This window comes from Sorex araneus, chromosome 2, assembly GCF_027595985.1.
Source record: "Sorex araneus isolate mSorAra2 chromosome 2, mSorAra2.pri, whole genome shotgun sequence".
Lineage (NCBI taxonomy): Eukaryota > Metazoa > Chordata > Mammalia > Eulipotyphla > Soricidae > Sorex > Sorex araneus.
The window spans coordinates 236,657,752-236,681,467 of record NC_073303.1 but is presented as its reverse complement, the minus strand read 5'-3'; the positions used below and the strand labels follow the sequence as shown (position 1 = coordinate 236,681,467).

At 58.1% G+C, this 23,716-nt stretch overlaps 1 protein-coding gene across 2 annotated transcripts; it reads left to right on the top strand.

Annotated features, from left to right (window-relative positions):
• Positions 1-6,077: 6,077 nt before the first annotated feature.
• Positions 6,078-23,502, top strand: TINCR (TINCR ubiquitin domain containing). Of its 2 annotated transcripts, none has more exons than XM_055127813.1 (4): positions 6,078-6,396; positions 8,735-8,842; positions 9,875-10,095; positions 23,484-23,502. In XM_055127813.1, exons 1-2 carry the CDS (start codon positions 6,137-6,139, stop codon positions 8,751-8,753), a joined length of 279 nt encoding a protein of 92 aa, XP_054983788.1. In that variant the 5' UTR covers positions 6,078-6,136; the 3' UTR covers positions 8,754-8,842; positions 9,875-10,095; positions 23,484-23,502. The 2 variants fall into 2 exon arrangements, with proteins under 2 accessions (XP_054983788.1, XP_054983787.1); XM_055127812.1 differs by having other exon boundaries at positions 8,732-8,842.
• Positions 23,503-23,716: the final 214 nt, after the last annotated feature.

The following is a 23,716-nucleotide window of genomic DNA, read 5'->3' as shown; positions in this document are numbered from 1 at the left end:
GTTTGTTTTCTTTTTCTTTTTTTTTCTGAGCCACCCCCAGCGGTGCTCGCTTGGGGCTGACTCCTGGCAGCCCTGGGCTCTGGGGGACCTTTGGGGGTGCTGGAAATGGAACCTGGGTGGCCACGAACAAGGTGAGTGCCCTCCCTGCCGCTCTGGCCCCAGGTTCGTGACTTGTGACTTCTGACTGGGGGGAGCTGCCTCAAATAACCAGAGGAAGGTTTTGAAAGTAGGAACCCCAGGTTCCACCCCCAGCACCACAGCGTCCCCCTGGGCACTGCTCAAAATGGTCCCCCCAAATCCAAACTGGGGTGCCAGAGAGATCGTACAGCAGGCAGGACGCTTGCCTTACACGGGGCCACTGTGGGTTCCATCCCTGGCACCCCAGCTCCACCGAGAGTGAACCCGAGCACAGAGCCAGGAGTCAGCCCTCAGCGCTGCTGGGGGCGGCCCAGAAACCAAGCCAAACAGAAAATAAAACAGGGGGTGGGGGGAAGAGAGGGGCCCCAGAGATAGCGCAGAGGGGCGGGCGCCGGCCTTGCACGCAGCTGACGCAGGTTCGATTCCCGGCATCCCACAGGGTCCCCCAAGCCCTGCCAGGACTGACCCCTGAGCCCAGAGCCAGAAGTAAGTTCTCAGCACCGCCGGGTGTGTAACCCCAAAACAAAAGAACAAAATGCCAGGGCTGGAGAAGAGGGCTAAAGCACGGGCTGCAGTTCCTGGCACCCCTAGGAGCACCACCCGCCGGGTGCAGTTCCGCCACTCTCCGCGCCCCTCCGCCAACCCCCCCCCCCCAAAAAAAAAAGGTGAGAGTTGGCTCCAGGGATGAAGAATCACCCAGGGAGCCGCCCTACCCTACCCCCTGAGCCCGCTGGGTGGCGCCCGAGAGTCAGGCGCTTTGCTGAGGGCGTCCTGGAGGCGGTGGCCAGCGGCTCTTTGCTGCCTGAGTAGAGGGACCTGTGCCGCAGGGCGGAGGGAGACGGAGGAGCGGGAAGGGGGCGGGTTTCTCTGCCGTCCTTAACCCAGAGCACCTGGTTGGGGCCACCTGCCCTTGTGCCAGTGACCTGCAGTTACCTGGAAGCTGGTTGCCTCTGTCTGGGAGCGTGTGCGCATGCGTCAGTCTGGGGCAGGAGGGGTGGTTTTGTCTGTCTCTATCTCCCCAAAACTTGCTTTTCTGGGCCCCCCTCCAGGCAGCTTTGCACCATGTACCAGCGGGAACCCCGCCCAGGGGAATGGAGTATTCTTTTTCTTTTTTCCTTTGATCTTTGTGCAGGCTTCAGGACTCCTGGTTACTCCTGGTTTTGTGCTCAACTCCTGGCGGGGCTCAGGGCACTCTGTGGACCAGGGATCAAAACCGGGTACAAGGCAAATGCCGGGGACTGGAGCAACAGCACAACGGGGTAGGGTGTTTGCCTTGCACGTGGCCAACCTGGGTTCGATGGTTTGATTCCCAGCATCCCATAGGGTCCCCCGAGCACCGCCAGGAGTAATTCCTGAGTGCAGAGCCAGGAGTAACCCCTGAGCATCACTGGGTGTGACCAAAAAAGAAAAAAACAGAAAACAATTACAAGGCAAATGCCTTAACCCAGGAACCTTCCTGTACTTGGTCTTGTCTCTCCGCCCCCCCCCACCCCTCCCAGCCCAGACTGGTCTTTAAGATGGGCCTGGAGGGACAGTACAGTGGGCAGGGCCCTTTGCCTTGCACATGGCAAACCTGGGATCGCGCCAGGAGTGAGTCCTGAGCATGGCCGGGTGTGGCCCCCAAACAAACAAACAAGCAAGAGTCATCGCATGTCATCCTCCGTTTGCTTGCTTGTTTGTCTCTGCACATCCAGCTGTGCTCAGGGCTCCCGCCTCGCGGTGCCCCGGGAGAGTGTGTGTGTGTGTGTGTGTGTGTGTGTGATTGATGCCAGGATTGAACCTGAGTATGTGCAAGGCGAGCGCCCTCCCCGCAGTCCTCGCTCTCTGACCCTTATCAAACAGAATTAAACCAGACTCAGAGTGAGTCACCCCCCCCCCATTCTCCACTCACCTCTGGACAGTTGAGGACTATGAAAAAGACCAGCTTTGGGGGGGAGGGGGGTGCCGAGTGATAGCACAGCGGGGAGGGCGTTGGTCTTGCACACAGCCAATCCAGGTTTGATCCCCATCCCCGGCACCCCATATGGCACCCCTGAGCACCACCAGGAGTAATTCCTGAGTGCAGAGCCAGGAGTAACCCCTGAGCATCCCTGGGTGTGGCCCAAAAAGCAGAAGAAAAACAAAACAAAAAAAAGACCAGCATGAGGGCAGGGAGGGGCAGAGGCAGAATCCAGGAGGGCCCCGGGGTATGTGCCTTGCACGTACCCGGTCTCAGCACCACCAGGAGTGACTCCAAAGTCAGAGCCCGGAGCCACTCCTGAATACCGCCAGGTGTGGCCCAACCATGCCTCGACCCACCCCCTAAAAAAATCATACTAGCATTGGGGCTAGAGGAATAGTACCGATGCTTGAACGTTTACCTTGAACATGACGGACCAGGGTTCAATCCCTGGCATCCCTGCGTGCGGGGCCAGGAATAATCCCTGAGTGCAGAGGCAGGAGTACTGAGCACTGCCCCAGGTGTGACCAAAAGTCAAAAATAAATAAAATCACATTAAAAATAACATTGAGGGGCCTGGAGCAATAGCACAGCGGGTAGGGTGTTTGCCTTTCATGCGGCCGACCCAGGTTCGATTCCCAGCATCCCATATTGTCCCCTGAGCACCGCCAGGAGTAATTCCTGAGTGCAGAGCCAGGACTAACTCCTGTGCATCACCGGGTGTGACCCAAAAAGCAAAATAATAATAATAATAATAATAATAATAGTAATATTGAAAAATAAAACAGACCAGCTTGAACAGACACCCATCATCATCATCATCATCATCATCATCATCATCCCGTTGATTGTCCATTTTCTCGAGCAGTCTCAGTAATGTCTCCATTCGTCCAAAACAAACAGAAATGTCCGTGAATTCAGTTGATCTTTCTTTCTTTGTTTTTTTGAGCCATACCAGCAGTGCTCACGGCTGACTCCTGGCTCTGTGCTTGGGGATCACTCCCAGTGGTGCTCCAAGAACCCTCTGGGGTGCCGGAGACCACACCTGTAATACCGGGGCTGGAGAGATAGTAGAGCAGGTGAAGTGGCTTGCTTTGCATGCAGCTAGCCAACTCCAGTTTGCTCTCCTGAGCACTGGGCTGGGAGCAGTTCCACTGGGTGGGGCCTTCAGACCAAGTGTCACTGTATCACTGTCATCCCGTTGTTCATCGATTTGCTCGAGCAGGTGCCAGTAACGTTTCTATTCATCCCAGCCCTGAGATTTTTAGCAGTCTCTCCTGACTTGTCCTTCCAAATGGTGCCATATTGGAGGCTCTTTCAGGGCTGGGGGAATGAGACCCATCATTGTTACTGCTTTTGGCATATCGAATACGCCACAGGGAGCTCGCCAGGCTCTGCTGTGCGGGCTCAGATCAAGTAGGAAGGTCAAACTGTAGAATGCAGAATGCCAGGTAATGGGTGATTATGGGGGGCACCTCGCTTCTCAGTCCGGGACCTTCCGGTTTCCCAGACACAGGAATGAAAGCTCAGAGAATGTCCCGGGCCATTTCGGCTCCCCCCAGAATTGTCTGTGACAGATAAAATGGTGCCTCAAGGGGCCGGAGCAATTGCACAGCAGGGAGGGCGTTTGTCTTCCGTGTGGTCACCCGGCATCCCCCATCGGGTCCCCTGAGCACCGCCAGAGTAATTCCTGAGTGCAGAGCTAGGAGGAACCCCTGAGCACCACCGGGTGTGACCTAAAAAGCAAAAGCAAAAAAAATGTCAAGGCTGGAGGGATAGCAAAGCGGGTAGGGCGTTTGCCTTGCACGCGGCCGACCCGGGTTCGATTCCCAGCATCCCATAGGGTCCCATAGGGTCCCCCAAGCACCGCCTGGTGTGCCCCCTGAAAAAATCATTCAGAATCAGTTCCCACAGACCCCAGAAGCCTCCTCCTGTCTGGTGTCCTGGGCTTGACATGAGGCCGGTTCCACAGTCCGACTCAGGCAATGGGTGACCCCAGTACTCAAGTCAAGCCATCAAGTCGCCTTCTTGGGAGACTCAGCAGGACCCGGAGCCACGCCCCCCCACCTGCCTGGGTGACCACGTGGGACTAGCCACTGGTGGTCCCACTCAGTGATCTCTGTTTGTTTGGGTTTGGGGGCCACACCCAGAGGTGCTGATTCTGTGGCCATGCTGGGGGTCTGGAGGGGGCCCTCAGCAGGGCTGGGGATCAAACTCGGGCCAGACATGTGCCAGCTGAGCACTTTAGTTTTTTAATTTTTTTAAATTCTTTTTTCTTTTTGGGTCACACCCAGCAATGCTCAGGTGTTACTCCTGGCTCTGTGCTCATGAATTAGTTGCTCATGAATTAGTCCTGGCAGTGCTTGGGGAACCCTATGGGATGCCAGGGATGGAACCCAGGTTGGCCGCATGCAAGACAAAGGCCCTCCCCCTTGTGCTATCGCTCCAGCCCCAGGCGAGCACTTTAGCCCCAGTGCCATTTGGTTTGCTTTGGAGCCACACCCAGCGGTGCTCAGCGCTTACTCCTGGCTCTGCGCTCAGGGACCATCCCGGCAGGGCTCGGGGGACCCTTTGGGGTGCCAGGGATCGAACCTGAGCAAGGCAAACCCTGGCTCTGCCTGGCCATGGTACTAGTTTTCAGGCACCTGTGCCTGTCTGTCTCTCACCCTCAGAGGCTTCCAGAAGCTTTTTTTTTTTTCTTTTTTTGCTTTTTGGGTCACACCCAGCGATGCTCAGGGGTTACTCCTGGCTTTGCACTCAGGAATTACATCTGGCGGCACTTGGGGAACCATATGGGATGCCGCGGATATCAAACCCAGGTCGGCCGCGTGCAAGGCAAACGCCCTACCCACTGTGCTATCGCTCCGGCCCGGCTTCCAGAAGCTTTTTGCCTTCGAAGGAAGGGAGTCTGTCCCTGGTGGGTAAGCCAGCCTCCTGGAGGAGCCGCGTGCAGGACCGCGTGTGTCCACGGTTAGGTATGAATCTGTCCATGAGAGTTGCGCGGCCACACTACAATTATCATCATTTTGAGTCCCCGTGTTTTCTTCACCTAGTTTCATCCTTCGTGGATGTGCTGGGGGAAGAAGTCTAAATGGAGTTTCTTTTGCTCTTAGTTGGGTTTTCTTTTTTGTTTATTTGTTTGTCCTTTGGGCCCACACCCGGCAATGCTCAGAGGTTGCTCCTGGCTCTGCCCTCAGGAATCTCTCCTGATGGTGCTCAGGGGACCCTAGGGGATGCTGGGATCGAACCCGGGTCAGCCAAGTGCAAGGCAGATACCCTCCCTGCTGTACTATCACTCCAGCCCTCTTTGCTTTTATTTATTGGGGGGGGGAGCATTAGAGAGGGGTCATACCTGGTGGTGCTCAGGGCTGACTCCTGGCTCTGTGCTCAGGGATCTCTCCTGGCAGACTTGGAAGACCATTTGGGGTGCTGGGGAATCAAACCTGGGTACCCACATTGGATGCAAGCAAGGCAAATGCCTCACCCCCTGTATTATCATTCAGGGCCTCCTCTTTACTTTTAGTAATAAAACCTTTAAAAAATATCCCACTACAGCGCTGGAGTGATAGCACAGCGGGTAGGGCATTTGCCTTGCACGCGGCCGACCCGGGTTCAATTCCCAGCATCCCATAAGGTCCCCTGAGCACCGCCAGAGGTAATTCCTGAGCGTAATTCCTGAGAGCAGAGCCTGAAGTAACCCCTGTGCCTTGCCGGGTGTGACCCAAAAAGAAAAAAAAAAATCTCCCACTGCCCCAGGGCCATTACATTGTCCCTTCCCTACCCCAGGGCCTTTGCACAGCCCCTCCTCCACTGCTTCTGCCCCAGGGCCTTTGCACAGCCCTTCAGACCCTCAGTCTGCCACCCTTCCGCTGCCAAGGCAACCCCCCCTCTCTCTCCACGTCCTCCCAGCGGCATCGCCTCTCCCTCCCGAGCGTGTCGCAACCCGGTCCCCACCCCGCGGCCCCGCCCCTCGCGGGAGGCCGGCCCGGGCGCGCGGGCGCGGCGGGGCGGGGCGGCGGCGGCGGCCGGGCCGGTCGGGCGGGTGCGGGTCGCGGCGCCATGGACGGGCTGCGGCGCGGCCTGTCGCGCTGGAAGCGCTACCACATCAAGGTGCACCTGGCGGACGAGGCGCTGCTGCTGCCGCTGACCGTGCGCCCGCGGGACACGCTCAGCGACCTGCGCGCGCAGCTGGTGGGCCAGGGCGTCAGCTCGTGGGGGCGCACCTTCTACTACAACGCGCGGCGGCTGGACGACCACCAGACGGTGCGCGACGCGCGCCTGCAGGACGGGGCGGTGCTGCTGCTGGTCAGCGACCCCAGGTGGCCGGACGCGGGGCTTCGGGTCGGGGGCGGTGGCGGGCGGGGGTCCCGGGGGGTCCTGGGGGCGGTTCTGGGTCTACATCGGGGGGTGGGGGGCAGGACGGCCCAGCCGGAGTTGGGGAGGGAGGGGGTCGCCAAGCGGCCCCGCGGGGACTCTGAGTCTTCAGGGGGCCCGGCCGGGAGCCTGGGGGCGGGGGCGGGGGCGGGCGGCCCCGAGCCCGGCTGGGCCACAGGGCATGGCATGGCCCCGCCGCAGCCCTGGACGAGGGGCCCGGGCCAGAGTGAGCAGCCGGCGGGGAGGCACTTGCCTTGCACGGGGCCCACCCGGATTCCAGCCCCGGCACCCCCCGAGCCGAGCCCTGACCGCGGAGAGGGGGTCAGCCCTGAGCACTGCCGGCTGAGGCCCCCCAAAGGGAAAACAAAGAGGATGTGGGTACAGAGGCCACACTGGGGTGCTGGGTGGCAGGGGTGTCCCGCTGCGGTCCTGGGTGAGGTGGGCCCCGCTGGTATTCTGGGGAGGGCAGGATGGGGTGCGGCCAGTGGTGGATCCAGGCAGGTAGGAAGGGGCTTGGTGGGTGGCCCCAGGTACCCCCTGCCTGCCGCACCCCCTACCCCAGCCCCCTGAACCTGCCCATTCACTTCATCGCCCACCATGTCTGCTCTCCGTCCTTCTGTCCCCACCCGTCCCCCCACCCCATAGCCGGCGCTGTGCCCCACCTTCTGCCCTGGGTGTCTGGGCATCCCAGCCCTGGGGGGACGCGGGTGAGAGGGGCAGGCGTGGGGGGGGGAGGGGAGGGTCCCCCTGAGAGCAGAGCTTTGCTGGCAGGAAGCTCAGCCGAGTGCCCAGGGGACAGCGGACACCCAGAGCTCCCCGGTGTGGCCCTAACACGTGAACAGAGACAACCAGAGGGGCCAGAGCCAAAATACAGCAGTCAGGGCTCTGCAGACCCGGGTTCGAACCCTGGCACCCCCAGAGGGTCCCCTCTCTGCGTGATTCCTGAGCACAGAGCCAAGAGTCAGCTCTGAGCACCTCCAGATGTGGCCCCAAAACTAAAACAAATGAAAAGCAGGTGAGAGCTAGAACTGCCACAAAGACAGGTCACTGGGAAGTGTATGTGTGTCTTGGGGTGTACAGGGGGGCTCTCCCGAGTCTGCCAGGAGTGATCCCTGAGCACAGAGCCAGGAGTAAGCCTGGAACACCACTGGGTGTGGCCCCAAAACAAAAGAAAATAAGCAAACAAAAATAGCGCAGAAACTCCTATGGCAGGTCAGGAATCTCCAGCGAGGTTGTTCACCCCCTCCCAGGTCCTTTTGGGGAGTCTGTGGGGTCTGGAGGTGGGAGGGGGTGCCCCCTGGGACCCCTTCTACAAGTCCTAGTAGCTGAACTACCCTTGGTGAGCAAAATCATTATTTACAAACATTTATGAATTGGCAGGGACAGAGCGATGGGGTAGCAGGTAGGACACTTGCCTTGCACATGGCTGACTCGGGTTTGATTCCCCGAACCCCATAGGGCCCCCCAGCCCCCATGCAGCAGTGATCCCTGAGAATAGAGCCAGGAGTCAGCCCAGAGCAATGCCAGGGAGGGAGCACAGGGTGGAGGTCCAAGAAGCGATGGAGGCTAAGCTAATTAAGCACCAACCGGCTGTTGGTGTATTCCTACCTCAGGGCCTTTGCACTGGCTCCTCAGGCACCTGATTGCTAGCCACCTCCCTCTAACTCCATCTGTCTTTGATCAGATGACACTTTGGTGCATTGCAGCCTCATCAGCTCATTTAAAACTGCACCCCACCAACATCTGTATCCGTGTGTGTGTGTGTGTGTGTGTGTGTGTGTGTGTGTGTGTGTGTCCCTTTTTTTTGGAGAGCCGTCCCCAAAAGTGCTCAGGGCTGACTCCTTGCTCAGGGATCACTCCTGCCAGTGCTCAGGGGACCCCATGGGGTGCTGGGGATTGAAGCCTCACGCAAGGCAAAGCACCCTGCCCACGGCCCCTCTCCTACCTCTCCAGCCCACTTCTCTGTATTTCAATCTTTTTCCCCCACCCTGCTTTCCCTGCTGGACCGGACAGTCGCCGGGAGTGTTATGGGTTCGCTCGTTTGTGTCTGTGTGGGGCACATAGCAGCTGCTTAGTAAACATGACGAACATCATGTCTCTGGAGCTGGGGAAGGAGCTATCTAGTGCATAACCCTGGGGCTTGGTTCTCCTGCGAGTGGGGGAGAGGCTCTTGGGGCCGGAAGCCCTGAAGGGAGCAGGAATATGGGCGCCCACTAGCCGGGGCCACCTGGGGGGTTGTGCTTCCTTTGCGATCTGGTTTCTCGTCTCCCCTCTTCCCAGCAGCCCTCGTTCCAGAAGGTGAAGGGCTGCCCTGGGGCAGCGGAGAGATGCTGGCTGGAAGAAGCCCACCAGGGTGGAGGGGCGCCTCCCGGAGCCTGGCGCTCACTCCAGGTAAGACAGCTGGGAAAGGGGGCTGGAGCCATAGCACAGCAGGGAGGGCGTTTGCCTTGCACGCGGCCGACCTGGGTTTGATTCCCAGCATCCATTAGGGTCCCCTGAGCACCGCCAGGAGTGAATCCTGAGTGCAGAACCAGGAGGAACCCCTGAGCATCGCTGGGTGTGACCCAAAAAGAAAAAAAGACAGCTGGGGAATGCTAAGGAGGCCGAGGAGAGGTGCTACCTTCCACGGCACTGCGGGGAGGGTGTTTGCCTTGCACCCGGCTGACCTGGGTTTGATCCCCAGCACTCCAAATCCCTGCCAGGAGCGATCCCTGAGTGCCAGAGCCAGGAGTAAATTCTGAATCCCTTTAGCTGTGAACCCAGAAAACACACCCCCTTCCCCTTCCCACCCCAATAAACTGCTGGCTTGCGTGTAAACATGAACTTTTATTTGCGTTCTTTGCCTGCAATTCTAGAACTGGCCATTAGATGGCTCCAAAATCAGGTTTGCACCCCAACCCCTCACCCCCTCACCCCCTCCTCAGGACTAACTTAAAATTATCTGGTCCTGGGGTCAGAGCGGTAGCACAGCAGGTAGGGCGTCTGCCTTGCATGCGGCCGACCCGGGTTCAATTCCCAGCATCCCACAGGGTTCCCCAAGCACCGCCAGGGGTAATTCCTGAGTGCAGAGCCAGGAGTAACCCCTGTGCATTGCTGGGTGTGACCCAGAAAGCAAAACAAACAAACAAAATTATCTGGTTCTTCTTGTCCTGTTGTTCCAGTCCCCGGGTCTGACCACCTCGACTGTAAGTTTTTTGTTTGCTTGGGGGCCACCCCCAGCGATGCTCAGGGGCTCCTCCTGGCTCTGTGCTCAGGAGTGACTCCTGGCGGTGCCGGGGTGGCGGGTGCGGGACCCTATGGGATGCCGGGGGTTGAACCCGCGTCTGCTGCAGGCAGGGCCAGCACCCTCCCCTCTGTCCTTTCGCTCGGGCCCCCGGGCACCTCGACTGAAACTGTCTGGTCCTTCCTGTCCTGCCGCTCCAGGTCTGTGGGTCCCCCAGCAGCCAGAGAAACGCGCCCCGGCTGCTGCTGCCCGTGCGGTCCCAGGTGCGAATCAGCCAGCGGGCTCTGCTGTGCGACCCGTGGGGTCCGGCTCCCCTCCCGGGGCCTGGCGTACCCCGTCCACTGCGGCCACCCTCCCTCGGACCCTCAGAAATGCCACCCGCGTGAAGAAACGCAGAGAGAAGAGGAGGCCTGCTGCTGCGGTGAGGGGGGGTGGGGGGTGGGCACGGGGCTCGGGGCGTGGACCTTGGACATTCTCAGCCCCACCTCTGCCCGAGCTGGGCCAGGACTCTGCCGGAAGCATCCTTCACACTTGACTCTGACCCAGATGCCCGCCTCCTCCAGGAAGTCTTCTGGGACCCGCTCCTCCCCCACCCCTCTGGGGAATCTACTGTGAACAGCCTCTCTCGAATGATCTGTGGCAGAGAAGGGGTGACCCCCCCACCTCCCTCTCTAATGATGTCACACCCGCCACCTTCACCTCACCCCCCCAACCCCCGTGGCGGGCTCCCTCCACTAAAATAGTGTCACCCACCTTGCCTTGTGAGTGGCATCTCTCAGTTGAGTTTGACACATGGGGAACTCAGGTCTAGGGGGTGGGAGAAGTATGGTGCTCCTTGCTGGCATCTGACCGGGCCAGGAGTGGTCCCAAGGCACCTCTGGCACCGCATGCAGCTAACACACTTCCAATAGTCCCCACGTCCACCATCCCATAATATCCCCACGAGCACTTGGCGCCTGAGCACTAGCAGTCCACTTTCAAGGACCAAAAGCTTCCCCTTAGCATGTAAAATGAGCTAGGGAGAGGGATGGTGCTATATATCTCCTTGAGCCCACTTTGCAGGTAGGGTGTTAAAGATCCTGACAGCAACCCTCGAACTGAGGGGTACCGACTCCATGCAGGGGGGCTTCTGAGGGAGGCGAGAAAGTTTCCTACTCCCTGTCGGGAGGTGTAGGAAAGGGTTTTCAAGGCTTCTTGACATTTCACAAACACTATGCAAATCACATGCAAATAGCATGCAAATCGGCACCCACTTCTTGCGCCTCGACAGGTCTGGCGTGTCTGAAATTATAATGTTGGAGTTGGCCCTTGGCTCTGGCCGGGAGGAGGGACTCAAAGGGACTCTCCTTCCTCCCTCCCTCCTTCCTTCTGGTCCCTTGCCCCCTCCCTTCCTCCCTCTTTCTCCCCCTTGCTCCTTCACTCCCAGTCTTCTCTTCCCGTCCTATCCTGTGCTGGGTCCCCTTCTCTCCTTCCCTCTCTCTCGCCTGAGTTGAACGCACCTCGGGAAGTGTGGCTTCTGGCATCCCCGCTTCCAGATGGGGAAACTGAGGCACAAGCCTGGCCTGAAGTCCCAGAGATAGTGGATCTTGTCTGGGGCCGGAGCCATAGGACAGGGGAGAGGGCGTTTGCTTTGCACGCGGCCACCCTGGGTCAGATCCCCGGCACCCCATAGGGTCCCCCAGCCTGCCGGGAGTGATTCCTGAGTGCAGAGCCAGGAGTCAGCCCTGAGCATCTCCAGGTGTGGCCCAAAAACAACCAAAAAAAAGTAAGTTCCCAGGCTGACCTCGGGCCAGCAGTGGAATCTCCCCGGTCACCACCCCCTTCCACTTGCCCAGCCTCCAGCCTCCCGCAGGCCAGGAATGCTGGTCCCCCCGCCCCCTGGCCCTGCACCCCATGCTCCCCGCCCCACCACGGGGCTGTGAAACCAGGGCTCTGTGCCCCCCCCACACCTCTGGGCCACCGGCCCCACCCGGGAGCAAGTTTGGGCCGCCGAGTTTCGGTGAGACTGGCAGGGCCCTTGGACTGCCTCCGCCTCTCCGCCCACTGGCGCCGGCTCCAGGAAGGGGGGCCTGGGGCAGATTCAGGGGGTGCTCAGCCCTGCAGGGCCTCCCCTCCCTTCCCTCCTCCTCCCCCCAACCCGCCTTCCCTCCCTCTCTCCGTCCCTCTTTTTCCCCCTCTCTCCCTCTCTCCTGCCCCGTTCTCCTCTCTTCCCTCTCCCTCTGCTCTCTCTCATTCTCCCCTACCGGCCGCCTGCGGGGGGACGGGGTGGGGTGGGGGGAGCAGCGGGACCCCGCCCTCAGCTCAGACCGCCCAGACCTTGGGCAGGTTTGATCCCTGCACCTTAACGCTCCCGACGCTAGGGGGCGCCAGAGAGCGCCTGCATCGGCCTGGGCGCTGGACTTGCGCAGGGTTGACCCGGTCTGACCCCTGAGGGCTCCCTGAGCACAGAGCCAGGAGTCAGCCCTGAGCAAAGCCAGGTGTGGCCCCCAAATCAATCACACACACTTTCCCTGATGCTCCAGTGGCTCTGCTAAGGGTTGCAGGACATTTGCATGTGCCTGGGACAGGGGCTGAAAGGGGGGTGTCCCCTGAACCCCAGGAAAAAGGTCTTTATTCTCACATTGCAAGTTCAGTGTCACTCCAGCATGAGACTCTCCCGCGTCCTGGGTTTCCCCCCTGTTTGGAGCATTCATTATTTATATTTATTATTCGTGTCCTGTCCTCCTCAGCTAGCCTGTGGCATCGTGACAGCTGGGACGGGGTCGAGGCTGGATCACACAGCATGTACTAAGGCGGCATCAAGGGGGAGCCGGGAGGACCCCCCCTCGCCGGCCCCTCTCCTGCCCCTCCTGGCTGCCGTGTCTGCCTCCAGGCACTCGGCTCCTGCCTCAGTGATAAATGGAGAATATTCAGGACTAATTATTGACTGTTCTGAGCGATCTGCTCAGATAAAGCGAGACGCAGAGCTTCCCAGAATTTCATGGTGGCCAGTGTGGGGGGGGAGAAAGGACAGGGAGGGGATCAGCCCCAGAGCACTGGAGACAGATTGTGCTGACTCCCTTTTTAAAGAAAAAAATTTTTTAATATTTTTTGGGTCACACCCTGCGATGCTCAGGGGTCACTCCTGGCTCTGCACTCAGGAATAAACTCCTGAATGCTTGGGGGACCCCATGGGACGCTGGGGCTCAAGCCCAGGTCGGCCACATGCAAGGCAAGTAAATGACTTACCTGTTGTAGTATCTGCCCTGTGCAGAGTCCCTTTGGACAACTAGCATCATTTCTGCCCTGTTGTCTTATTTGGGAAAGGAGGCGGGCAGAAACTTCCGGCTCAGGGCCAGAGAGACAGCACAATGGGTAGGGTTCTTGCCTTGCACTTCCCAGACCCCAGTCCAATTCCCAGCATCCCATGGGGTCCCTGTGAGCCCCACCAAGAGTGATGATCCCTGAATGCAGAGCCAGGACTCAGCCTTGACTGTCACTGGCTGTGGCCTCAGAGAGGGGGGCCAGTAGAGGGAGAGAAAAAGAGAGAAAGAAAGAGGGATTATTTTTTCTTTTTTTTTTTTTTCTTTTTGGGTCACACCTGGCGATGAACAGGTGTTACTCCTGGCTCTGCATTCAGGAATTACTCCTGGCGGTGCTCAGGGGACTATATGGGATGCTGGGAATCGAACCCGGGTCAGCCACGTGCAAGGCAAATGCCCTACCCACTGTGCTATCGCTCCAGCCCTGTAAGGCAAGCTTTATCCATGGTACTTTCTCTCAGAGTGTAACTGAAATACATGATTGTATCTATTTTTTGGTTTTGGGTCACAACCAACAATCTTCAGGGGTTACTCCTGATTCTGTGCTCAGAAGTCACTCCTGGCGAGTCCAAGGGACCCTATGGGATGCCGGGATCGAACCCAGGTTGGCTATGGGCAAGGTAAAAGCCCTATCCACCATTCTATCGCCCCCAACCCTTAAATACATGATTTTATATTTAATGGCTCTTGGCCTTTGAGCTGAGTCAGCATTATTGATTGATTGGGTTTGGGTTTTTTTCTTTTTTTTTTTTTTTGCCATACTCGGCTGTGGTCAGGGTTTAAGCTGAGGCCTTGTTCCTGGTGATGCTCAGGGGACCGTATGGGGTGCCGGGGATTGAACCCGGGTCAGTTGTGTGTAAGGCAAACACCCTCCTCGCTGTTCTGTCACTGCGGCTCCCATTTAAATCTCTGGATTGGGCTGGGGCCCGAGGGACAGTCCAGCGGGAAGGAAGGATGCTTGCCTCACACGCGGCAACCTGGGTCCAGTCCCCGGCATTCCGTAGGGTCCCCTGAGCACTGCTGGGAGTGAATCAGTGAGTGCAGAGCCTGGGTTAGCCCTGAGCATCGCCAGGTGTGACCCAACCCACCACCCATGGCCCCCACAAAAAAAAAAAAAAAAAAAAAACAACTCTGGATTTGGGCCAAAGAAATAGCATCTGTCTTGCATGCTTCTAGTCAGGGTTTGATTTCTGACATCGACATCCCTATGGTCCCCAGAGCCCCGGCAGGGGTGATCCCTGAGCACCATCGGGTGTAGCCCCCAAGGAACAACTGAACCAACAGCGAAATAAATCTCTGGATTCACCGAAGGGTCAGTCCTCCAGTTTTGGCCTTCCGTCAGAGAGACCAGGGACGTCCTTCTGAACCTCAGTTTCTCCCTCCCATCAGCCAACCTTCCTTTGACACGGCTCAAAATAAATGTACTTCCCGGTCCTCAAAAACACTTAGCCCCTTTAGCCAGTCCCCCCCCCACGAACCCCCCCCTCACTCCCCACTCTAAGCAGGGGGCGGGGGCTGCCTATCAGACACTCAGAGGAACAGCGAACCACAACAAACCTCCCCTCAAAAGCAAAAAAAAAAGAACCACAGCCAATGAGCCCAGTACCCAAGTGTTGAATAATGACAGGCTCAGACCCGGCTGCCCAGCCTGGCTCCATCCCACACTGATTAAACCTTCATTCCTGATGATTAAGCCGGGGGAATCTGGGGGGCCCCGCCCCAGGCACCTCTCTGGAGGGAGGCCAGACCGGGTGGGCCGAGCTGGTGCCCCCAGGGGAGAAGGAACTCTGGAAGGGAGGCTGCTGGGAGGCTGGAGCTGAAGCCAGACTTAATTAGCCCCTCAGGGTTAATTACTGGGCCCGGAAGAGGCTGAGAAATCTATTACCCTCCCCCTTCCGCTAGGCCCTCCCCAGCCCTTATTCCCTCCCCCCTCCCCCCTTCTCTCCCACCAAAATGTTGTTTTTTTGTTTTTTTAAAAAATGCACTTGGCCGGCTGGAGCAAGAGTACAGCCGGGAGGGCGCTGGCCTTGCACGCGACTCACCTGGGTTCGATGCCCGGTACCCCATGGGGTCCCCGAGCCCATCCCTGAGCCAGGAGTCAGTCCTGAGCACACCCAGGTGTGACCCCCCTCCCCAAAACCAAAAGCAAAACACCTGGGGTTCGGAGCTCTCCCTCTGGCCCTTGGGACTCTCTTCCCGACCCCGACACACTTTCCTTAGCTCATCTGCTTCTCACCATAGCTTTCTCCCAACCCCCCGCACCCCGTGGCATATGTGGGGAAACCGAGGCACTGAACCAGCTCACACTGCTCATTTTACCTTGGCTAGAACGGGGAGGGAGGGCTGGTGGGGGGAGGGTCCACAGGGTAAAGGGTGCAGAGATTGGGGCTGGAGCAATAGCACAGCAGGGAGGGCGTTTGCCTTGCAAGGGGCAGACTTGGGTTCAATTCCCAGCATCCCATATCGTCCCCTGAGCACTGCCAGGAATAATTCCTGAGTGCAGAGCCAGGAGTAACCCCTGTGCATCGCCGGGTGTGACCCAAAAAGCCATCCCTCCCAAAAAAATATACCAAAGCAGGTGCAGACGTTGCTATGAATGGGTGCTGAGTTAGCGGCGAGGGGAGAACAGCGGGCAGAGAGGGGTCTTGGGGTCGCCCCGGCCCCCTCCTGCCCTGTCCCCGGAGACTCTCCAGGCAGGGGGCTCAGACCTGGGGCACTCGCCTAGGATGAGGCCTTGGGTTCGATCCCTGACACCTCAAGGGAAAAAAAAGAGGGTGGGAGCAATAGCACAGCAGGGAGGGCACTTGCCTTGCATGCAGCAGACCCGGTTCGATCCCGGGCATCCCCGAGGGTTCCCCAAGCACCACTGAAAGCGAACTCAGAGTGCAGAGCCGGGAGTAAGCCCTGAGCACTGCCAGGTGTGCCCCCCCAAAACAATCCTCCAAAAAAAATGATGAATGAGAGACTGTTGGGGCGGTTAGACGGGGAGGGGTGGGGACGGCTACAGGGGCTCCGTGGGGAGGGTTCTAGAATGAAGTAGACCCCCCCAGGGAGCCTGAGGCACATTCTCCTCCATCACCCCCCCAAACGTTTTCTAGCCACCGAGGCTCGGGGATGGACCCCCAGCCAGCCCCCCCCCCCGGAGCCCACAGCCTTGACCCATCCAGGCGCTGACCTTCAGGGCCCAAGGGAGGCAGGTGCGGGGGCTGGTGGGGGGACAGGGACAGCCAGACACACACAGGTCTGCGGGCAGGGGCCACAGGTGGTGCTGGGCCGGCCCACACCCCGAGCCCCCCAGCCGCGCTCACCCTCCACCTGCCGCCTCTGTCTGCAGCGCCAGGCTCAGCCCCGCACTGACCACCGGCCAGTAACAATAGCGCCCACCTGCCCTCCCACGGCCGGGGGGTGCCCAGAAGGAGGCAATGCAGGATAGAACAGAGGCAGGGTGGGTGCTGGAAGCATGCCAGGGGTCCGACTTCTCAGAGAGGGAAGGAAGGAAGGAGGGGGGCAGGGAGGAAAGGAAGGAGGGAAGGGAGGAAGACAAGAAAGAAGGAAGGAGGAAAGGAGGGAAGGAAAGGATGAAGGGAGGGAGCAAGGGAGAGAGAAGGGAAGGAAGGAAAGATGGAAGAAAGGAAGAAAGGAAGCAGGAAGAGAGGGAGGGAAGAGGAAGGAAGGAAGGAAGGAAGGAAGGAAGGAAGGAAGGAAGGAAGGAAGGAAGGAAGGAAGGAAGGAAGGAAGGAAGGAAGGAAGGAAGGAAGGAAGGAAGGAAGGAAGGAAGGAAGGAAGGAAGGAAGGAGGGAGAGAGGGAGGGAGGAGGAGGACTGTCTTCCATTCTTGAGTCTTTCCTTGAGGTTGGTCCCAGCCTTGAAATATGTCCCAGTGGGGCCGAGCCAGAGCCCAGGGAGGTCACTTGCCTTCCAGGTGACAGGCCCGGGTTCCACCCTGGCACCCCAGAGGGTCCCGTGCCCCGCCAGGCCTGATCCCTTGAGCCTCGCCAGGTGTGCCCCCGCCCCCCCCACACACAAACAACCCCCCCAGCAGAAGCGCCTAGGTGAATCGAGGCAGGAGCAGGCGGGCGGCTCGGCCCGGGGGCGGGATCCGAACCCGCGGCCCGCCCAGCGGCTGAGCCCAGCGGGGCCGGGGCGCCGGTTTCCATGGCAGCGCGGCCGCAGCGCCGCGGCGTGCCCCGGAGCCCGGGCTAAAAATAGCGCGCCGCTCGGGGCTCGTTAGCGGAGGGGCCGCGTCCTGCCGGCGGCTGCGGCCAGAGGGGGGCCCCGAGCCCGGACCCCCTCTCTGCGCCGCTCCCGGGGTCCCCACGCGCGCTCGCCCACCTGCAGACGTCATCAGGGCCTCTGGCATCCCTCCCCACTCTGACCTTCTTTGTGGGCCACCCTCCTGCTTAACTTACTTTTTTCATTTTTGGGGTCACACCCAGGGCGGACTCCTGGCTCTGTGCTCAGGGATCAGTGCTCAGAGCTCCTGATGGTGCTCAGGAGAGCCTATGGGGTACCAGGGATCGAACCCAGGTCAGCTGCGTGCCAGGTCAGTGCCTCCCCGCCTGAGTGAAATGTCTCTGCCTCCAGCCCCCATGGGTCTCATCTCGGTTTTAGGACTACCCTGTGTCCAGGATCCGACCCAGGTCCCCTGAGCCCAACCAGTGGTGATCTTGATCTTCGTCTTCTTTTTCTTTTTTTAACATTTTGGGTCACACCCAGCGATGCACAGGGGTTACTTCTGGCTTTGCACTCAGGAATTACCCCTGGTGGTGCTCAGGGGACCATATGGGATGCTGGGATTTGAACCCGGGTCGGCCGCGTGCAAGGCAAACGCCCTTACCCGCTGTGCTATCACTCCAGCCCCCACAAGTGCTGATCTTTGAGCACAGAACTAGGAGTCACCCCTGAGCACTGCTGGGTATGACCCAAACCCCCTATCTCGCCCCCAAAAAAGTTTTTTATTTTTTGGAAAGGGAAACCCCTGGCAGTGCTCAGGGATGACTCCTGGCTCTCTCTGGGGTCACTCCTGGCAGGGCGCAGTGGTGGGGAGGTTGGCTGTGGGGTGTCGGGGATCGAACCCAGGCTGGCTGCGTGCAAGGCCGGAGCTTGACCTGCTGTAGCATCACTCTGGCCCCATCAAAAGGATTTTTTCCCCTGTAAGACAGGCAGTAGCCGGCTCTTGGTGGAGAATCAAGGTCACCGGTCGGCAGGGGGCTAAAGACCGGCTCCTTGCGATCCCATTCCCCTCCCATGCCTGGCCCTCTTTTCGCATCCCGACGCTTACCCAGACACTGGGGCTTCCTGGGCCCATTGGTGCCGCTGACGCCCAGCCACCGGCGCCAGGCACCGGTCCCGGCCCATTAGGCTGGAATCAGCTCACAGAGAAAATTTGCTAATTTCAAACCAGGCACCAGGGGCCAGGGTGGCAGCACAGCCCACGGCGGGGCGGGCACTGGCCTGGCACATGGCATCCCCGAGGGTCCCCCGAGCCCCGCCAGGAGTAGCCCCTGAGCACTGCCAGGTGTGACCCCCAAATCAAAACCCATAAAAACTAGCCAGCAGACACTCTCTGCTCCATTTTATTGTTTGTTATTATTATTATTATTATTATGGGCTGGAGCAATAGCACAGCGGTAGGGGGTTCGCCTTTCATGCGGCCAACCCGGGTTCGATTCCTCTGCCCCTCTCGGAGAGCTCGGCAAGCTACCGAGAGTATCTCGCCCGCACGGCAGAGCCTGGCAAGCTACCGGTGCGTATTGGATATGCCAAAAACAGTAATGATAAGTCTCTCAGTGAGAGACGTTACTGGTGCCCGCTTGAACAAATCGATGAGTAATGGATGACAGTGATTATTATTATGGGCTGGAGCAATAGCACAGTGGGTAGGGTGTTTGCCTTGCATGAGGCCAACCCGGGTTCGATTCCTCTGTCCCTCTCGGAGAGCCCACCAAGCTACCGAGAGTATCCCGCCTGCACGGCAGAGCCTGGCAAGCTCCCTGTGGCATAGTCGATATGCCAAACAGAGTAACAAGTCTCACAATGGAGACGTTACTGGTGCCCACTCGAGCAAATTGATGAACAAAGAACGGGAGGACAGTGCTATTATTATTTTTTTTTTTTAATAATTTTATTGAATCACCATGTGGAGGGTTACATAGTTCTCAGGATTATGTCGGTTATACAATTCTCAAACACCCTTCCCTTCACCAGTGCCCATCTCCCATCACCAACCCCCCCAGTATACCTGCCACCCCCTCCCACCTCCCCAGTCCCCACCCTTGTACATGATAAGTTCCACTTCGTTTATGCCTTATCTCGATTACATTCCATGTTTCAACACACAACTCACTACCATTGTTGGGGTTTCCCCCAAAAAAGGAAAGCAGTCCTATTGCCAAGGAGGCATTTGATAGTTCTCCACTGCTAAGAATATAGAGATATTAAGTCCCGCTGTTTGTTACATAACTTTTCTTTTTCCCCCTTGCCCCGCGCCACCGAGTTCACGCCTGTTTGGTAATCGCCACGCTGCCTGACAAGGGAAAAAAAAACCGAAAAGGATGGTTATTTCCCGTCATCGGCAGGCGTGGGGCTCTGGCTTAGTTGATAGACTAGTAGAGTTTCTGCAAGCAGTTTCTGGAACCGAAGGGCTTGCGCTGGTATCGGCTCCGGCTCGAGATTCCACCAGCGTCCCACTGTTCCATGTACATAATTTTTCCCCTTATATCCCATTCCCACGCCACCAGGTCTGTTTGCTTAATGGACATCACACTATGTTTGACACCACGCCGCGTTTCTTCCCGAGAAAGAAGGATATTTCTTCTCAGCCGGCGTGGGGATATCTATTATTATTATTATGGGGCTAATTTTGGCTACCCCCGGTGGTGCTCAGGGCTTACTCCTGCAGCCTTGGGGGTCCAAAGGTGATGCCAGAGATCAAACCCACCCCCAGTTTTCTCACTCCCGCCCCCTTAACCTCCATTTTGGTGGGGGAGGGGCATGGTTTTCTGCATGCAGAGAAGAGTGGGTGGAAGGGGCTGGAGCAATAGCACAGTGCACAGGGCATTTGCCTTGCACGCGGCCGACCGGGGTTCGATTCCCAGCATCCCCCCACCCGCCGAGCACCGCCAGGAGTAATTCCTGAGTGCAAACCAGGAGTAGCCCCTGAGCATCCCTGGGTGTGACCCAAAAAGCAAAAAAAAAAAAAATGGGTGGAAATGAGATAGACCATTCTCCCCCTCCCCCGCCCCTGCTCCCACACCCACTCCCCCGCGCCCTCCCGCCAGCACGGGGGAGATTTCTGCTGAACTGTATTGGTGCCACATCCTGGTTTGAGGTCTGGAGAGACGGTGTGGCTGGGTGGGCGCTGGCCTTGCACACAGCTAACCTGGGTTCCATCCCCGGGACCCCACAGGGTCCCCTGAGCCCTGTCAGGAGCGGTTCCTGAGCACAGAGACAGAAGTCAGCCCTGAGCACTGTTGAATGTGCCCCCCACAGAGGAAAAAAAAAAACAAGAAATTAGGGGCAGGATCGATAGCACATTTGCTTTGCACGTGGCTGACTCGGGTTCGATTCTCAGCATCCCATAGGGTCCCCTGAGCACCGCCAGGAGTAAGTCCTGAGTGCAGAGCCAGGAGTAACCCCTGTGCATCGCCGGGTGTGACCCAAAAAGGAAAAAAAAAAAACCCACAAAAACCCAAATTAAACAGTGTGTGTGTGTGTGTTTTCATAGATTTTTCACATGGAATCACTGTGAGTGAGATACACCCTTACAAAGCTGTTCTTGACTAGGGTTCAGTCATACAGTGTTCCAACACCCATCCCTCCACCAGTGTACATTTCCCACGCCAGTGTCCCCAGGTTCCCTCCCATCACCCCCCCCCCGCCTGCCTCTATGGCGGGCGCACTTTTCCTCTCTCTCTCTCTCTCTCTCTCTCTCTCTCTCTCTCTCTCTCTCTCTCTCTCTCTCTCTCTCTCTCCTGTTTTTTTTCTTTTTGGGTCACACCCAGCGATGCACAGGGATTACTCCTGGCTCTGCACTCAGGAATTATTCCTGGCAGTGCTCAGGGGACCCTATGGAATGCTGGGAATCGAACCCGGGTCGGCCGCTTGCAAGGCAAATGCCCTACCCGCTGTGCTATTGCTCTAGCCACTCTCTCTCTGTTTTTATTTTATTTTATTTTATTTCTTTTTGGGTCACACCCAGCGATGCACAGGGATTACTCCTGGCTCTGCACTCAGGAATTACTCCTGGCGGTGCTCAGGGGACCCTATGGAATGCTGGGAATTGAACCCGGGTCGGCCGCTTGCAAGGCAAATGCCCTACCCGCTGTGCTATTGCTCTAGCCACTAGCCACTCTCTCTGTTTTTATTTTATTTTATTTTATTTCTTTTTGGGTCACACCCAGCGATGCTCAGGGGTTGCTCCTGGCTTTGCACTCAGGAATTGCTCCTGGCAGTGCTTGGGAGATCATATGGGATGCCGGGGATCGAACCCGGGTCAGCTGCATGCAAGGCAAACGCCCCACCCACTGTGCTATTGCTCCAGCCCCTCTCTCTCTCTGTTTTTAAAGATGGGACAGAGAGGGCCTTTGCCTTCCACACAGCTGACCCGGGTTCCTGGGTTCAACTCCCGACACCCCATATGAGCCTGCCAAGAGTGATCCCTGAGCACAGGGGCAGGAGTCAGCCTTGAGCATCGCCAGGTGTGGCTCTGAAACAAAACAAGAAAGAAAAGAGAAATGGGGTTCTCAAGGCCCACTGAAGGGGGGAATTGGGCCCCTAGACTATCCCGCGATGCCCGGAGGAGCTGGGGGCCGTCCTGAAGGCAGGAAGGCTGAGGATGGGCTTCCCGGGACATGGGCAGCCTCCTCCCCTCCCCAACCCACCCCCTCAAGCCCCGGTTTCTATTTTCCCAGCCGCCCTGCTGCCTGGCTTCTGTTCGTTCTGTAATCTCCTGAAAGTTTAATTGTTGTTTTATTCACCCGTGACCTTTCTCTCTCATCTGGAGACGTATTATTGCTAATCTACAAATTTCAAGAACCAGATTTATTTGCAAAACCAATTACCTACCTATGCAAATGGACTCTCTCTGGCGCCAGCCTCCCCCTGGCCCTGGCCGGCAGGCTGGGGTGGTGTGGGGGGGGGCTGTGTGAAGGGGGGATGCGGCTGCCTGGGCATTTCCTGCCCCCCCCTCAGGCCCCCATTAGAGACCAAGCTCGAACCCCGGGATACAAACTTATCTATAATTCCTCCGAGTGGGACAGCCCTCTAGCCCGGAAGTTAATTAGAATCTTAGCAATCAAGGGAGGGCCTGACCTCCCTCCAGTCTGAGCCTCTCCATGTGGCTGGAGGCTGATTAGCCTCCTCCCCACTCCTTCTGCCGAGAGTGAGGCGTCCCCCCACCCCCCTGCATCATTCCTTCATTTATTCATTCTAAAGGACACCAGGCTGGTCTGAAGACAGGTTCGATCCCCAGCACCCCAAACGGTCCCCCCGAGCACCGCCGGGAATGAGCCCTGAGCACAGAGCCAGAAGTCAGTCCTGAGCACTGTGGGATGAGGCCCCAGAACCAAAGGAAATAAAAGAGAGAGAGAGAGAGAAAAAGAAATAGGAATGAGGGGCTGGAGCAATAGCACAGCGGGGAGGGCATTTGCCTTGCACTCAGCCGACCCAGTTCGATTCCCAGCATCCCATAGGGTCCCCCGAGCATCGCCAGGGGTAATTCCTGAGTGCAGAGCCAGGAGTGACCCCTGTGCATCGCCGGGTGTGACCCAAAGAGCAAAAATAGAAATAGGAGTGTGGATGGGTGGGGGACAGAAGGCTGGGGAATGAGGTTAGGTGCCTGATCTGTCTTTCATGTTTGTTCATTTTTGTTGGGGGGGGGCACAGCTGGCGATGCTCAGGGGTTACTCCTGGCTCTGCACTCGGGATCACTCCTGGTGTGGCTCGGGGGTGGGGGGAATCCTATGGGATGCCGGGTCAAACCTGGATCAGCCCTATGCAAGGCAAGTGCCCTACTCATTGGGCCATCTCTCTGGCCCCCCGGTGCCTGATTTGTGCTTGGATTCCCCGGCAAATGAGCAATTCGATTTCCCCAACGGGTTCTGTGAAGACTGTTTGCAAGTTTCTCAGCAAAATCTGGGCTGAGCTTTGTGCCCTGAACTCTGTGTGTGTGTGTGTGTGTGTGTGCGCGCGCGCGCACACGCACGCACGCGCGCACATGTGCATGTGTGTAGCCTTTCTTTCTGCAGCGAGCACTGTTTTGAATAAATTGGAAATCTCCCTGAGGTCCAGGGGGCTGGACATTCAAGGAAGATTATGCTGGACGGTCCACCCGCTCCCTTCCTTCTTCCGCTCTCTCCTCTCTCACCCTCTCCCCTCCTCTTGCCTTCCCTGCTGTTCTCTCTTTCTCCTGCACAGGCGCGTGTAGATCTAAGTGTTGTTCTAATTGATCTGTGGCTCATTCCCTCTCTCTCTCTCTCTCTTTCTCTCTCTCTGCTCTCTCCTTCCAGCCCCGTGCCTGTCCCCTGGTTTCCTCCTGTTCAAAGTCACCCCAGCCCTGCTGATGCAGCCCCTCAGCCCTGAAGGAAAATTGCCGGCCCCAGCAGCAGCGTGATTGAGTCAGCGGGCGGCCGGGAGGAATCAAGTGAGGGAAAGAGCCGGACTGGGGGCGGAGGGGGGAAGGCTTATTCAGGCTGAACGCGGGGCCCTGGCTGGGGGGGATACCTCAGCTCTGGGCAGCAGG